This window comes from Zea mays, chromosome 10 (genome assembly GCF_902167145.1).
Source record: "Zea mays cultivar B73 chromosome 10, Zm-B73-REFERENCE-NAM-5.0, whole genome shotgun sequence".
NCBI classification, from domain to species: Eukaryota; Viridiplantae; Streptophyta; class Magnoliopsida; order Poales; family Poaceae; genus Zea; species Zea mays.
Window position 1 is genome coordinate 76,941,579 of NC_050105.1, and position 13,910 is coordinate 76,955,488.

Consider the following 13,910-nt stretch of genomic DNA (forward strand, 5'->3'; position numbering starts at 1 on the left):
TGCCAACAACTTTTGAAGTGAAAGGGAACATGAGCGATTATCGTGTCGTAGATACAGGGAGTGAACAGTTACTGAACATGCCAGCCTTGAGGCAGGCGAAGATAGTGTCGACGGAGCGTGAATTGGGGTGTTATGGCAGGACAAGAAAGTAGGACCAGCAACTAAAACATGTTTCTCTTGTTTCTTCAGAAGACACCAAGGAACAGGAAATCAAGCTAAAGTTATCTCCAAGTCCGAGGAAGGAAGGAGTACAATGTTTGGTCTACTCTATCTACTCTGAGGTACCACTACATCAATGGTTTGTCTAAATGGACGTGCCCAGTGCCCACCTTGCAACCAGCATTGTTGTTCCTGAAATCATGCGTCCAACATTTGTCAGTGTTGGGTGTTGGCCAGCACAATCAATCAATTTGTAGGGAGGCCAGATGAAGAAGCAGCATTGCTGTTCCTGTAAGTGAGTGGCTACACTTTAAAATCTGTAAGCCCAGCTTTGCATGCTCATCGTTTGGAATTTTCTCGATGTTGTGTTTTCAAAATGAAGTGATGGACATTCGGACCCAGATCTGTTTGGTTTATTGTGATCAATCAATGTTCATTTCCATAATTTTAAGCAACAATTTGAATTAGTTGGTGCTGCCCAATTCCCAAATTCTGGGTCCATGTTCAGTTTTAGCGCAAGTATGGAGCTGGAGCAGATAGGTAATAGTCCAACACTAAGAATTGATGAAAAATTGCGAATATGAAGACACACTACAATACACTACCCCAATCACCCCATATCTCCGACCAACCTGATTTAAATCAGGATTGAAATAAGATGAAAAACAATACAAATCTAAATCCAAACCCGAAAAAAGAATCCTTTTCTCGGTTTCTGTAACAACAACATGGCGAGACATGGATTCATCCATTGAGCAGAACAAAAAGAAATAGAGCTCTATAGCGTCTTACTCCTCGATCTCATCATTATAACCAAACAAATATGAAAAATGATTCATAGTTAAGTACAAATATATTAACGAAGGTCATTGATTTTAGTTAGCCTATTAGTTGGGTATGTTTGGATCCTAGCAACAAAATTTTAGCAGAGAAAGATTATATGGAGGGTTCCAAACAGGGCCACAATATTTCCCTTGGTACACCAAAACACAACGAAAATTATAAAATGTAAATCTGTCCACCTATGAAATTCAAACAATTCTGAATTACCAACCAATTAGAAACCACTCACCACCTACATTCCAGGACCAACCGACAGAGCAAAAAATGCAAATAACTAAAGTTTCAGTTGGTATACCCAAACAGAACAGCACTTATAAAATGTAAATATGTCCACCCATGAAATTTTGAACAATTCTGAGTTACCAACCAATTAGAAACCCCTCACTACCTACATTCCAAGACCAACTGACAGAGAGCAAAAATATGCAAAGGACTAAACTTTCAGTATTTCACTAAACATTATAGTACTTTCTCAAGGTATAAGACCAACTGACAGAGAGCAAAAATATCAGTGTACAAAGATGGAGCTGAGCTATACCCCAAGAAACTTGATTGAAGGTTTAACGAATATGCTCCTGTGACTTAAAGAAGAAAAACTAATCAAGTTTTAGTGTTATTTACTACACGCCATATCACATATCTAATGTACACTTAGACATTGGGGATGTGCTTGGGACTCTGCAGCACTGTTAAACTGTAGATACCTGGACAACTTGTGTATATCACTTAGAAGACACGACCATGCTAACTCTGCAACAGATAAGAAGCGCTACTCCTTTTCAAGGTACCTGCAACATGTAGTGGATGTTGTCAATGTTGTGCAGAGTACAGTAGGTCACTTGCCATATTTTGGAATATTAGATTAGTGTACTGGGAGGGAGATCTGGGCGACCACATGCATTAGGTGGGAGATCTGGCACATCAAGGAAAGTTGGAACAAAAAAATAGTGATAAACAACTATTAGTAGGCTATGGCACTGTTCTCAAAAGGCTAAGAATATATACCTAAAGGAAGCTTCCGAGAAACTGCTCGAGTCAATGAGGTTGTGGATGGCCTGAATCATGGCATGGGATGAGATCAGGAGATGGGAAACCCTCCACTTCTTTGACTCCGTTGTCGGCACAAGCTTGCCCTCCGCGGCTTCGGTTGTGTCGTTCGATCCCGGCAGACCGCCTGCGAGGGATTCGGTACCCTCCTGCATCCCTGTGGTGAGGCATCCTCGTCCTCGCCTCACCTCCACCCCAGCCGTCGGTGCCAGAGGAGGGGAGGCAGAAGGGGTTCACCATGGCGATGCTCCGGCTGCATTGCGAGGGAACTACGATGGCCTAGCAGAACGCTAGATCTGAAAGCATTGAGAGTAGAGAACTTGCATCGTTGCGAGCTTGGTCGTGTCAAGTGACTGACTGACGGGGACAGAGGAGGCTACAGTTTGCGTGAAGAGGAGCGAGAGCGTTGTGAGGTGCCGAGGAGGATGCGGTGGGAGGGAGGTGTGGGGGCATCGCCCAGGGGCGCATGCGGCGGTGGTGGGAGCAGAGGGCGGGATCTGCGTGGGGGGGGGGATCAGCGTTGCGGGGGTGGGCATGCGCAGGCGGGGCATGACACAACTGTGGACGCCCACGTTAGAGTCTTATAGAGTAGTAGAGATTGTGAATCAAGTTGCTTGGCTTTTAGACCCTTACTGAGAATCAAGGAAAGGAAAGGCGAAAATCAAGGAAAGCAACAAAAAGTTGCTTGCTTTCCTAGATACCAAATGTTTTGGCCATTAGTTTACTGAGTTGTGCCTTCCTGTCTGTCCATTTTCATATTTATAAAAATGCTCTTGATTTAAGGTGGAAAGGTTCTCTTCACCAGTATTTTGTGAAATTTCTCCATTACTTTTTAGGGGTATAACTACACAAAAAGTCTACCTTCCGAAGCATGTAGGAGGTTTCTGCATGATAATACATATCTCTATGCTAAGCAAGCTAGCACACAATCTATATACACATTCTAGATTAAAACATCAGAAACCTGAGTTCATAGAAATTTGAGATATGCACTTATTAATAATACCTAAATACGCAAATGAGACTATGCCAAAACGGCGAGAATAACCCAAGCTAAGCTGCAGTCTAGAACACCAGTTATTTTTAACTTTTATACATGCGCAACTTTAGAAGTTACCTCGCTTATTTTTACCACCAAAGCAGAAACAATTCAGCAACCTGACAATGTAGATCAAAAAGCAGACTATATATAAATTTTGACATTCAAATCACATGTCAATACAATTTGCTATTGTTGAAAAGTCAGGTTCCAGGAATAGTAAATCATCACAATTCAGAAAGTTGGTAAGGTACAAATAAAAAATTCAGGAATCAACTAATAAAAGATAAAACGAGCTGCTAATATGACTGCCAAACCATAATTTACATAATGAAGTATTCTGAACATGGCAACTGTATACACAGTAAAAGCTAAAGGACAAAGGTCCAAATAAACTTTTGCTATGTATGAACCAAAAATTAAGTGACATTACAGGGCAGTGACATTGCAGGGAACCAACAGACTATAATATATATGATTGTACAAAGTAAGTGAATGAGAATATAGAGCACTTGCAATAATAACACACACCCTAGAAATGTAAATGACATATCCAAATATAGAGCACTTTGCTACTGACACAAACATGAAACTATCTAATTGTACAAACCACTTGGAAATGTAACTGACATGTCCAAATAGAGAGCATTGTGCTACTGATACAAAAAATGAAACTATCTAATTGTATAAACCACCTAGAAATGTAAATGACATGTCCAAATATAGAGCCCTGTGCTATTGACACAAACATGAAACTATAAAATAGAAAAATGGCTATAAAATTATAAAACAGAAGGAGCAACTGTTGTCTGCTTGGAAGCTTGAGAGAAATGAAGAAGGTAAAAGTTTCTTCCATTTAGGGCTAGTTTTTGCAAATTGGGTGTTGGGTCAGTGGGTTGCCCTAGAAAAACCTACATCTAGATTTCACGTACACATTTCCACCAAGCATGTCATATGATCTAAATTACCAAACAATAGCTAAGATATTGGACAAATAAAGCCTCATTTGACACAGTTAAGCTTCGTCATGAGCAACTTTCTTAGTGAAGCTGATCAGTTTTGGATTTTTTTGACAAAACAACTTTACCAATAGCTTCATACATGACATAGGGGAATAAGTGAGAGCTGTGCAAAGCTACATTTTTCAGCTTCACCTCTCTCATCTTCCTTTGTGATCCTCATTCCTTTGTGAGAGGATAATAAAGAAGCTCCAGCAATGAAGCCATTAAACTGTTTTGAAGAAGGATGTTGAACAAAAAAACAGCTCGTAAAGCTGTTAGTGAATACCAAATAGAAAATAAGGGATCCGACAAGATATATTATGATTAAAATCCACCAACTCTGCTCCAACCATTATAATTAGAACAAAATACTTTTAGTGTAATAGGATAATAACTAATTGCATCTAAATTTACAAATAGTAAAAGATAGACCTCATTTCATAAATCATAAATAAATATATTATGAGGGTCTGCAAACCATGAAACAATTCCATCCAGAAATAACGAGAAACAAAGGCATAGCAATTTTATGCATAAATACTTTCTTTGCCATTCATTGTATGATGTCCTGTCCCATTACTAAACATTTTTGTGCCCCGATCAAAAGCATGCAGAATGACCCTAATGAAGAACTAAACCATGCTAAGCAAATAATTCTAGTTGACCATATGTTTATGTGGCTATTACTAAGCAAATAACTCAAGCCATACCAATCCTAATTTAGTAGCAGTAGCATCATGACAAGAAGTAACAATTGTAATTGAGACATCCACATATGACCCTTTAGTTTATAGTAACACAAAACAACATGTTCGTCAACATAACTAATCACATCATTTCTTTTGTTGAAGATGTTGCTCCCCAAATCAATCAAAACTATGAGCATGTGCAATCCCCACTTAAAACCACCGAAAAAGCATCATGAGTAAATAAGAATACTATATTAACAGAAGCTTGAACTGGCCAAGAAGAATGCAAGAAATAGTAATGCAATATATCATATGCATGTTTTTGGTAAAGTTTCAGTCACCTACATAGCCTCCTCTCCAACGCCTCCTCCAGATGGAACTGCATGAGAAATCCCATCAGAACCAGGTATTAAAGGCTAGGATCAAACAGATATACAAATTGATGCAATTTGTAGCCCTAGGGAGCAGGGTTGGGTGAAACATTTTTGGAACATAAACTAAATTGGTAGCTGCACATGAATCCACCACAACAAAGAAAGAATTGACAGGTTGGAGAGTCCATCTCAGAAAGAGAGGTCCAGATTTGGCCTTATCAAGAACAACGAAAGCCAAGACCAAGAAAACAGATTCTTGGAGCAATTCATCCAATTACAATTACAGAACAAGTTGTACAAGCAAAGATAATAGGTTCTTACCAGCAAAGGAAGAAATCAACCCAAACTCAATGAATCTGCCCTCCACGCATGTCCAGCACCACCAAGGCGAAAACTTCCCTGCCACATGAGCAGCAGTGCAGCACGCTAGCAACAAGAGCAAATCGCGAGGGGGTTCTTACAAGGAAAGGAAAAATCAATCCAAACTCGATGAATCTGCCACTCTTCCTCCTCTCTGTCTCTGTGGTGGGAGTTGTACACGAACCCCTCCTCAGCGGCGCGGCCGGCGGGCACCTCCCACTCGGGATCCGGGCTTCTAAGGCGGCGGCCGAGGGGATGCAAAACCTGCTCCCACCTGAACTCCGCAGCGGGGGAGGCAACGAGCAGTTCATCGGCGATGGGGGGTGGATCAGACGGTTGGCGGCAGCGAAATCGAGGCCGGGGCAGCGTTGGCGGTGGGCGAAATCAGGGACATGGGTGTAGGAGATTCACCTGCGCCCACGACGAAGGAGCCCAGCACGGACCCTCGTTGTCGCTGCTTCTGCATCTTCCCGGAGCAGTCCACCACGGGCGCCTTGGTCAACAGCTCCATTGCGACACAGCGAGGGCGAGGTTCACAACCCCCTGCCTCTGGCCTTCCTTGGCTCTTGGTGCTGGAGGCGCAGAGCGCGGTGGTGAGGTGAGACGATCGGGGGATGAGGAAGTAGGGCAAGCTGGTGGGAGACGAGGGATCATGGGCGGGTGGGCGTCGGGGGAGAGAGCGCGCTAATCGGACGGAGGAGGCTTCACGAGACATTAGACGGTTGAAATTGATGGAAGGCAGAATAGTCAGAGGCAGGTTACCCTTATAGCCTTAATAAGCAGTAGAGATTAACATGAAAGTCTGGCATCGTTGTATGCATAGTATCACGCTATCCCTGCCTCGGATCTATTATATATGTCACGATATCTGGTTAGAAAAAGGGAGATACATTTAGCTAGTGTCATCATTTTCCACAAAGCTATAAAAAAGGAAGAGTTATCTCTCGGGGGTACAATAATATCTTAGATGGTTAACAATTTAACACACCTTCATGTAATCACATGATAGACGGCGATTAAGCAGGTGTTTGATTTTATTAACTAAAATTTAGTTTATATCACATAAAATGTTTGAATATTATATATGAGAACTAAATATAGTCTTAGTTAGATTTAGTAGATTTATCTCGTCTTTTAGTCTTTATATATGTAATTAGTTTTATAATTAGACTATATTTAATACATGTAATTACCATTCAAACATTTGATTTGGCCGAGACTAAATCTGGCTGGAACCAAACACTGCTTTAAAGATACAAAACGAGGCCCAAACGGTGGCTACACGACATCCTCGAACAAGACCTTGGAGATGTGGGCATCAACCGTTCGAGCTGAGCAATGAGCGACGTAATAGAAGCTCCTCGCGACATGGAGAAACGTCTGCCTGGTCACTGCGTCGATACTGCTGCGGCTCCGGAGAACGCACCGAGCCAACGTCTGCATCTCCAGATCCACACGGTGGCGATCTGCTGCGTCCTCCACACTTGCCGGGGAAAGGTCGTCTCCATCTCCGGTGCCTGCTGCAGCAAGCTTGCTGCATACCGAGGACGTGAGCTGCTCGAGCTGGGAGTACTCGGAGAGGCTGTGTGCTTGGCCATCGTCGGTGGCAGAGGCGCTACGCCTCCGGCCGGAGCATATCTCCACTGTGCGAACCAGCAGCAGCGCTACGCTCCCTTCGTGTCCCTGGGCGGTCCACATGGCGAGCCATTGCTTCCACTGCAGCAACAACAGTTTGCACAGGTGACATGAGTTCGTTGTGGTAATTAAGGATGTCTATCGACCGGACACGATGTAGTTTCAGTGTGCTGTTTTCTGGGTACGTACGGCATCAAGAAGGCTGTTGTAGGAAGCATTGTCGAATGCAAGGAGGCCAATGAGCTCATGGAGAGCATGCACCAAGCTGGCTGCCGGATTATCGTCGTTGCGTAGGTGGATGCCGCTGGTCAGTTCCCTCAGCATGCCGTCGGCACGGCTACAACGACCGTCTCGGAGGCAGGAGGAGACGGCCTCGGCGAGCACCGCCGTGCGAGCCCATCCCAGACGCTCTGTCGCTCTGTCTGGCTCAAAGATGCTGGCTGCGGCTAAGAAGTAGGATCGCAGCGTGCTGTTCGACGTCACGCCGTATGCTTGGAGGTTTCTCCTGCTGGCCCATCTGCATCGTACGTCGACAAGCTTTAGTTTGGGGGATAGATAGCAGCATGAAATATACATGTATATATAGGGAAGTTAGTTACTTTCTGAGGCCATGCCACTCGAGCTTGCATTGTCTCTGGAAACTTCTGAAGTCGGCTTGAGCTGTCCGGAGGAGGAGCTCGTTGTTGACGAGAGACATCCTACATACAAGAAAGCAATGTTTTTTTTTGTTCCTTTTCTCTCAATTTTCTGAGATAGATAGATGGATGCACTGGAGTACCTGTACAGGACCTTCCCAATCCACACGTCATCGGCACCACCGTACTGCTCCAGATACATCCTCGTCTCGATGCGCGGCAGGCTAGCTTTCCACGGCACGTCCAGTGCGTAAGCGACCTGCCATGTTGGTCTACCATATCATATCGGTTTTTAGATGCACATGGACATGGCGGCTACTAGCTAGCTAGTTACCTCGCCAGGCAAGTCCTTGGGGATGACCCACTTGTCTTTGAGCTCCCCGGAGGCTCGTCTGCGGCAGAGGAACTCACGGCTGTATGCCTCAGCGCGTCGGAGCTCATCCTCGCCTGGAAAGGCCACCTGAGAAGCGCGGTAGAGGTTGTACATAGCAGTCACGGATTTGTTCGACTGCCCTGGGTAGCAGTAGAACGCCCCGTCCTGCTCGAAGTGCTTAAACACAGCTGCATATGCATGCATGCAACATGCAAGTCCATCGCATCACATTACTGTATATATACACTACATGTCTAGATCCATGATATGTACTGAACGATCTTCAGTAATAATTACTAAGTGAGTGAAGCTTTATCTAGGGTGACAAATATATAACGATACTCACAAGGAGAGACATCGTAGCCATGCAGTCGGAGAAGACGGAACCCCATGGCCGTGTCATCGACATCTGAGACCGGACCGTCCCTCGTGGCGGGCAAGCCTTCGTCGCCCCAGTACCTGTGCTCAAAGTTTTTACCCGAACCACAGTTTGAAAAACAAAGAAGAAGATTTCAGTTGATGAGGTTGTTGTTTTGTTTACCTGTGTACGTATTCTAGGCACTCCTTGATTTCACCTGTGAAGTGCCTCCCTATGCCCAGCCGCTCTATCCTGTCCACTACCCATAAGTGCTCGAACAGATCCACAGGGTAGGTAAAGGGCACTGCATATTCATGGAAGGCAATACAAGATATGATCGGTCTTGAAACCTGTGACTTAGGAAAGAAATTCATGGGGCCCTTTAGTTTATGTACCTCCCCCGCTAAACTTGCTGACGATTCCATTGAGGAACTCGAGGCATTTCGTGTCGCCGGTCTGCATGAGAGCGTAGGCTGTGGGTGCAGGCGATGACATGAACGAACCATCGGAGCACTGGAGTTTCAGTAGTCTCTCCCAGTCTAAGCCCGGCATTCCCTCTATGCTCAGAAGCAGAGTTGTCGGTGAAGCGTGCAGTAATTCTTTAGGGATTCTAAAACAAGGGAATATAAAAAAAGAGAATCAATCACATCACAAAATTCAATCTCATAAAAGATATGGATAATCTACGTATAATTTAATAATAACACTGCACGCCAAATACCTTGCGAGCTTTGCGTCTCTCCTTGCATAGATAGCTCGCAGGGATGGCTCGTCGCAGGGCACGTCGAGACCCAAGTCTCTTGCCATCTCCAGCAGCTGGGGGAAGGTTATCTCGAAACTAACGACCATCCAGTCATCTGAACCACTGTGCTCTAGCCTCCACAAATTCTCTCGAATGAATGACAAACCTAATAAATCAATATAGGCCATTAACTTTGACCGTCTTTACTCTTTAGGAATTGATTCCTATAGCTCATTTGCTAGCACACGTATACAGTGAAAACTGACCAGTACCTTTCTCGCACATGTCAGCATGGATTTCCCACGACTCAAGTGCAATCACACAGGCCAGAGTGTTGATCATGCGGTCATAGACCAGGAAGAACTCCTCGTCGCCCCACGAGCCATCTGGTAGTTGGTTCTCAACGATCCATCTAAGGCTGGAGGGAAACTGAGGGCCATTGCCACCTTCCAGGCTCTTAACAAGGGCAACCCATGCGGTGTCGTAGGCAGAAATGTTGATCGCACCGTCACCTATTGAGCCCAGCATTGCTCTGACTCCGTCAGTCATTTGCTGCAGCATCTCTTTCTGCTCATCCTCCTCTCCGCGGACACTGATGTCGTGGAGCTGAATATAAATATATATGTTGAGAGAGAAATCATTGCATGCATACAGTACCCTGTTCTTCCGTGTGCAAGATCAAAGCGCAGTTTTGTGGAGTAGTACGCACATTTTCTCCCTGTACAGCGGTCACCCCATTTTGTTTGATAGATGGTGGTGCTTCGGGTGCCTCGTTATTGTATGATACCCCCACGACGAGTCCTAATTGATCAAGAACCAGAAATCTCTAGTATATAGTGATACTGTGATGATTGCAGAAAATATATATATAACTAATATGCGTATCTGCAGGTGCTCTATAGTAGTCATCATCGGAGGATCTAAGAACCTGCGGCGGCGGCTAAGAGATCCTAGTAATAATAGAAGACAAGAGAAACTAGCCAAGTCGAGAGCATCACTTGTATATTTATATTCACCGTACATTCATAATCTAATCATAAACTTTGTCTGTACCCTTCGTTTTGCATAGACCTATGCCGTCCATGTATTGCCGTTAGAACAGAATTTTTCAACACAATAAGTGAAGCGTAGAAACCATTGTATTTTAATATCAGAGTTAAACAAATTTATCCTAGAATTATATACTAAAATGATCTATAGCTTAGAATCCGAACTCAGTATAGTACTTAGGAGCTAAGAGTTTAGGACAATGAAGTATAAATTTGGGCAAACTTACAAAAGTTGAGCCTAGGATAACTATAAAAGCTGATTTATTTGGAGATGCAGGATGTATCACTCTACTTAACAAAATTCGATCCTATTATGGAATCATGTTGTAAGAAACTACCATGACCATATATTATCTTAGTTCACAAATATATGACACCGTTGACTTTTTTCAAAAACTTTGATCACTCGTCTCATTCAAAATATTTATTCAAAAATGTACCTTAAGTGATAAAACAAATCACAAAAAATAAATGGTAACTCATTTTTTTAATAAGACGAGTGGTCAAAGTTTTTTTAAAAAAGTCAATGGTGTCATATATTTATGAACGGAGGGAGTATAATATATTGCTTTCTCTTGGCATGCAGTTAGTGAAGGAGAAACGGAAAATAAGGTATGGTAGTAGTGCATAAACTCATTGTATTCCAAAAAAAGGTGAAAGCGAGAAGATAATCTAACCCAACACAACAAACATGGTTAGAGACGGCTATTAGATATCATGCTCTTTTGCAATAGTTTTAATGTAGTAAGAGGCAATATATTCTTATACCTCCGGTTGGAAATACAAGACATTTTCCAACAAGGCAAATGAACTAATTCTGACTGTCTAAAACATGTGCGAACATCATATATAAAAGTTCGGAGATAGTCGGTGGCGGAGCCAGAGCCCAGCCTGCCCGGGCTTCGCCGGTGGCAGGAGGTAGTAGCGGAGCGGAAGCGCGGTTGACTGGGTGGACTGAGGGAGGTGACACGGGAGGTTGAGACGGAGGAGTTGTGGGGAGCAGACAGCAGGAGTGCAGGACGCAGTCGCGCGGATGGCTGCGCGGTGATTTCATGTCTTATTTTTGTTTATTTCCTTCCTAATTTGGTCACTAGTTCTTCCTCAATGGTGACTGCTTTTTCTTTGTCTTTTGTCTTCTCGTGTAGAAACTAGAAAGGAGTACGAATAGCTATTCTTTTGTGATACTACTGGCGATTAGCAACTAGAAGCTATGAAATAAATGTAGTCTCTAGGGAGCAGCATCCATACGGGCCGCTGCTCTGGTTATCTTCATAGCAGCAAAAAAGCGAACCCCAGACCTAGGCGACGTACCGCCATCCTTCCCCTCTCACGCGGACGCTCTACTCAATCTACGGGCTGAGCTGTTTAATCTGGTAGCTAATGGTGCAAGTGGTATCTATACTAACTAGTATATCTTAATGTCTGAAAACTAGCCATGAATCAATACAGCAGCAAAGTTCCATTAAGCTTCTTATCTCAATGTGCAAACAGAGGAGGAACAAGGACACAGGGGATCTCACCCTCACGGAGGCTGGCGGCACGGCAGCACGGGGATACGAAGCGGAGGGTTTCCATAGGGCGCCGGCTGCCGGGGCGCAGCCGCGCAGGTCGCTGGGCCTGGGCGCATCGATGCAGCAGGGGGCAGGACGTAGGTCTGCAGGGCGCCGACAACAGGGAGCCTGGGGTCGCGGCAGATCCATCGTCGGGCGACTTGGCGAGGGAGTAAGGAGGGAGGACGCGAAGGGCGACGTACGGGCGTCGGACGAGCAGCGAGGTTGGGCACCGCCGCGCCGGGTCAAAGGACAACGGCGCTGAGGGAGGAAGCACCAAGCGAACGGCACCAGCTGGGCTGGACTGTTTCTTACGTGGTGGGCTGCTGTATGGGTAATCTATGGGCTGGTGTTTGTATGGGCCGAGATATGGCGTAGGCCATACTGGGCCCTCCGCCCCTGGCAGTTACCAATTATTGACTTTCTCGTGGATTTGATGCAATGCCGACTGGCAATATAATCCTAAAAAAAAATGGACGGCACTTCAATTACAAGAAGCATCTCCGCGAGAGGCCCTCAACAATGTTTGTATTTTGAAATATAGAACCAAGGATCATAAAGCGTCAATCTTATAAAAATTCATCTCGATCTCTAGGATACTAAATATAGTACCCCATATATTAGATCTCTATCATTGTTTCTTCTTAATCTATAGCTATTTATTTCCCAATAATATAATTTATTTCCTAAATAGTATTATTTAATACCTAATTGCTATAGTAAAAAAATTTTGAGACCCTAAAACATTTTAAATGCAGTCATGTTTCAATTTTTAGAGCTCTATTTTAAATTTTAAAGATAGTTGTTATAAGACTTACCACCAGGCCGTCGAAGCCGAGAACGTTGTGGCCGCATTGAAGGACGTTGCCATGCCCGGAGCACCGGAACGTGTTGGGGTGACGCCTGCATTCCCAACTCTAGCTAGCTAGATACAAGATGCTAACCGTATCACAATCCACTCTGTACAGGGATGCTCTAGCCTTGGTGCAGAAACTACATCGATCTGTATGCTTTTATAAGCGGCTGTAGGCTTAAGCATATTAAATTAGTACTGATGTAGCAGTTATCAGCCTGTTTGCCGTACCGGCTTCTACTGCTTATACGATGTTTTTGTTTCTATAAATTACAGCTGCAGCCAGAGACGAAGCCAGAAAAAAAATTGGAAAGTACTAAACTAAACCACTGTAGTATAGAAACCCCTTCTTACGAGAGGCTTTAGTGGAGCTCCATGGACTTGACAGCGGTAGGAGAGGCTCAAGCCCCGCCCATCCCTAGCTGCAGCAGTCAAAACGGTCGACTTTAATCCAAAACGAACAGAGTATAAACAACCAAATACAAATTATGTATGTGTCAATATCAATTTCACGTACACAATGACATTAATTTAGATAAATTTCATCATATGATACTTAAATAAATCGTATAAATAAATTATTACACACAAGAAACGAGTGAACAAAGATTAACAAATAATGTTTATAACTATAAAACCTGGAACCTCAAATTAATCTGATGGGTGGTCTCCCACTAAGTGCTAGTTTAGAAATCCATTTTTACAAGAGATTCCTATTTTTCCAAGGAAAATTAGTTCATTTTCTCAAGGAAAAATAGAAATCTCTTGAAAAAATGGGGTTCTCCATTTTACTAAGGAATTTCTATTTTCTCAAGGGAAAATGAACCAATTTCCCTTGAAAAATAAAAATACCATGAGAAAATGGAATTCCAAACTAGTGGTAATAGTCGTTATACTTCTGGATCACTACCATCTCCATCTAACTAGCGGATGCATTATATACAACATAGTTGTTGTAGAAAATAGCAAAGTTGAGTACTCGTTGTGATAAGTAAGTGACACTAAAGCAATCATATGAAGACTATATAGTGGACTGACTAATCATTACCATTTTAGTTGATTAAGTTATCATCTATTATTAAGGTGAAAGCATAATCTTTCAAATTGCCATAAACATAAAGTAAATCTATATGAGAACCTACCGAAATCCAAACCATATTAGGCCTTGTTCGTTTCCGTCGGATTGCACCCGGAATCGTTCCA

General features: G+C 43.5%; 1 protein-coding gene across 5 annotated transcripts; it reads right to left on the minus strand.

Moving 5' to 3' along the window:
* Positions 1–6,658: 6,658 nt before the first annotated feature.
* Positions 6,659–12,838, minus strand: LOC103641248 (ent-copalyl diphosphate synthase). 5 transcript variants are annotated; one of them, XM_008664607.4, is made up of 12 exons: positions 12,673–12,838; positions 9,965–10,056; positions 9,528–9,861; positions 9,235–9,421; positions 8,909–9,123; positions 8,697–8,817; positions 8,502–8,614; positions 8,117–8,343; positions 7,926–8,041; positions 7,747–7,845; positions 7,337–7,664; positions 6,659–7,228 (listed from the first exon to the last, which is right to left on the minus strand). In XM_008664607.4, the coding sequence occupies exons 1-12, from the start codon at positions 12,761–12,763 to the stop codon at positions 6,791–6,793; spliced, it is 2,361 nt and encodes a 786-aa protein (XP_008662829.1). In that variant the 5' UTR covers positions 12,764–12,838; the 3' UTR covers positions 6,659–6,790. The 5 variants fall into 5 exon arrangements, with proteins under 5 accessions (XP_008662829.1, XP_008662832.1, XP_020401259.1 ...); XM_008664610.4 differs by lacking the exon at positions 12,673–12,838 and adding an exon at positions 11,825–12,340; XM_020545670.2 differs by lacking the exon at positions 12,673–12,838 and adding an exon at positions 12,058–12,174.
* Positions 12,839–13,910: the final 1,072 nt, after the last annotated feature.

What these genes read in the sequence shown, in the direction of transcription:
- LOC103641248 (XM_008664607.4), bottom strand. Translation starts at nt 12,763, where the DNA reads ATGCAGGCGTCACCCCAACACGTTCCGGTGCTCCGGGCATGGCAACGT. An exon ending in CCGCTGTACAGGGAGAAAAT is followed by an intron (nt 9,862 to 9,964) that starts GTGCGTACTACT and finishes ATTTATATTCAG; the next exon opens with CTCCACGACATCAGTGTCCG. An exon ending in TGCCTAGAATACGTACACAG is followed by an intron (nt 8,615 to 8,696) that starts GTAAACAAAACA and finishes CTTTGAGCACAG; the next exon opens with GTACTGGGGCGACGAAGGCT.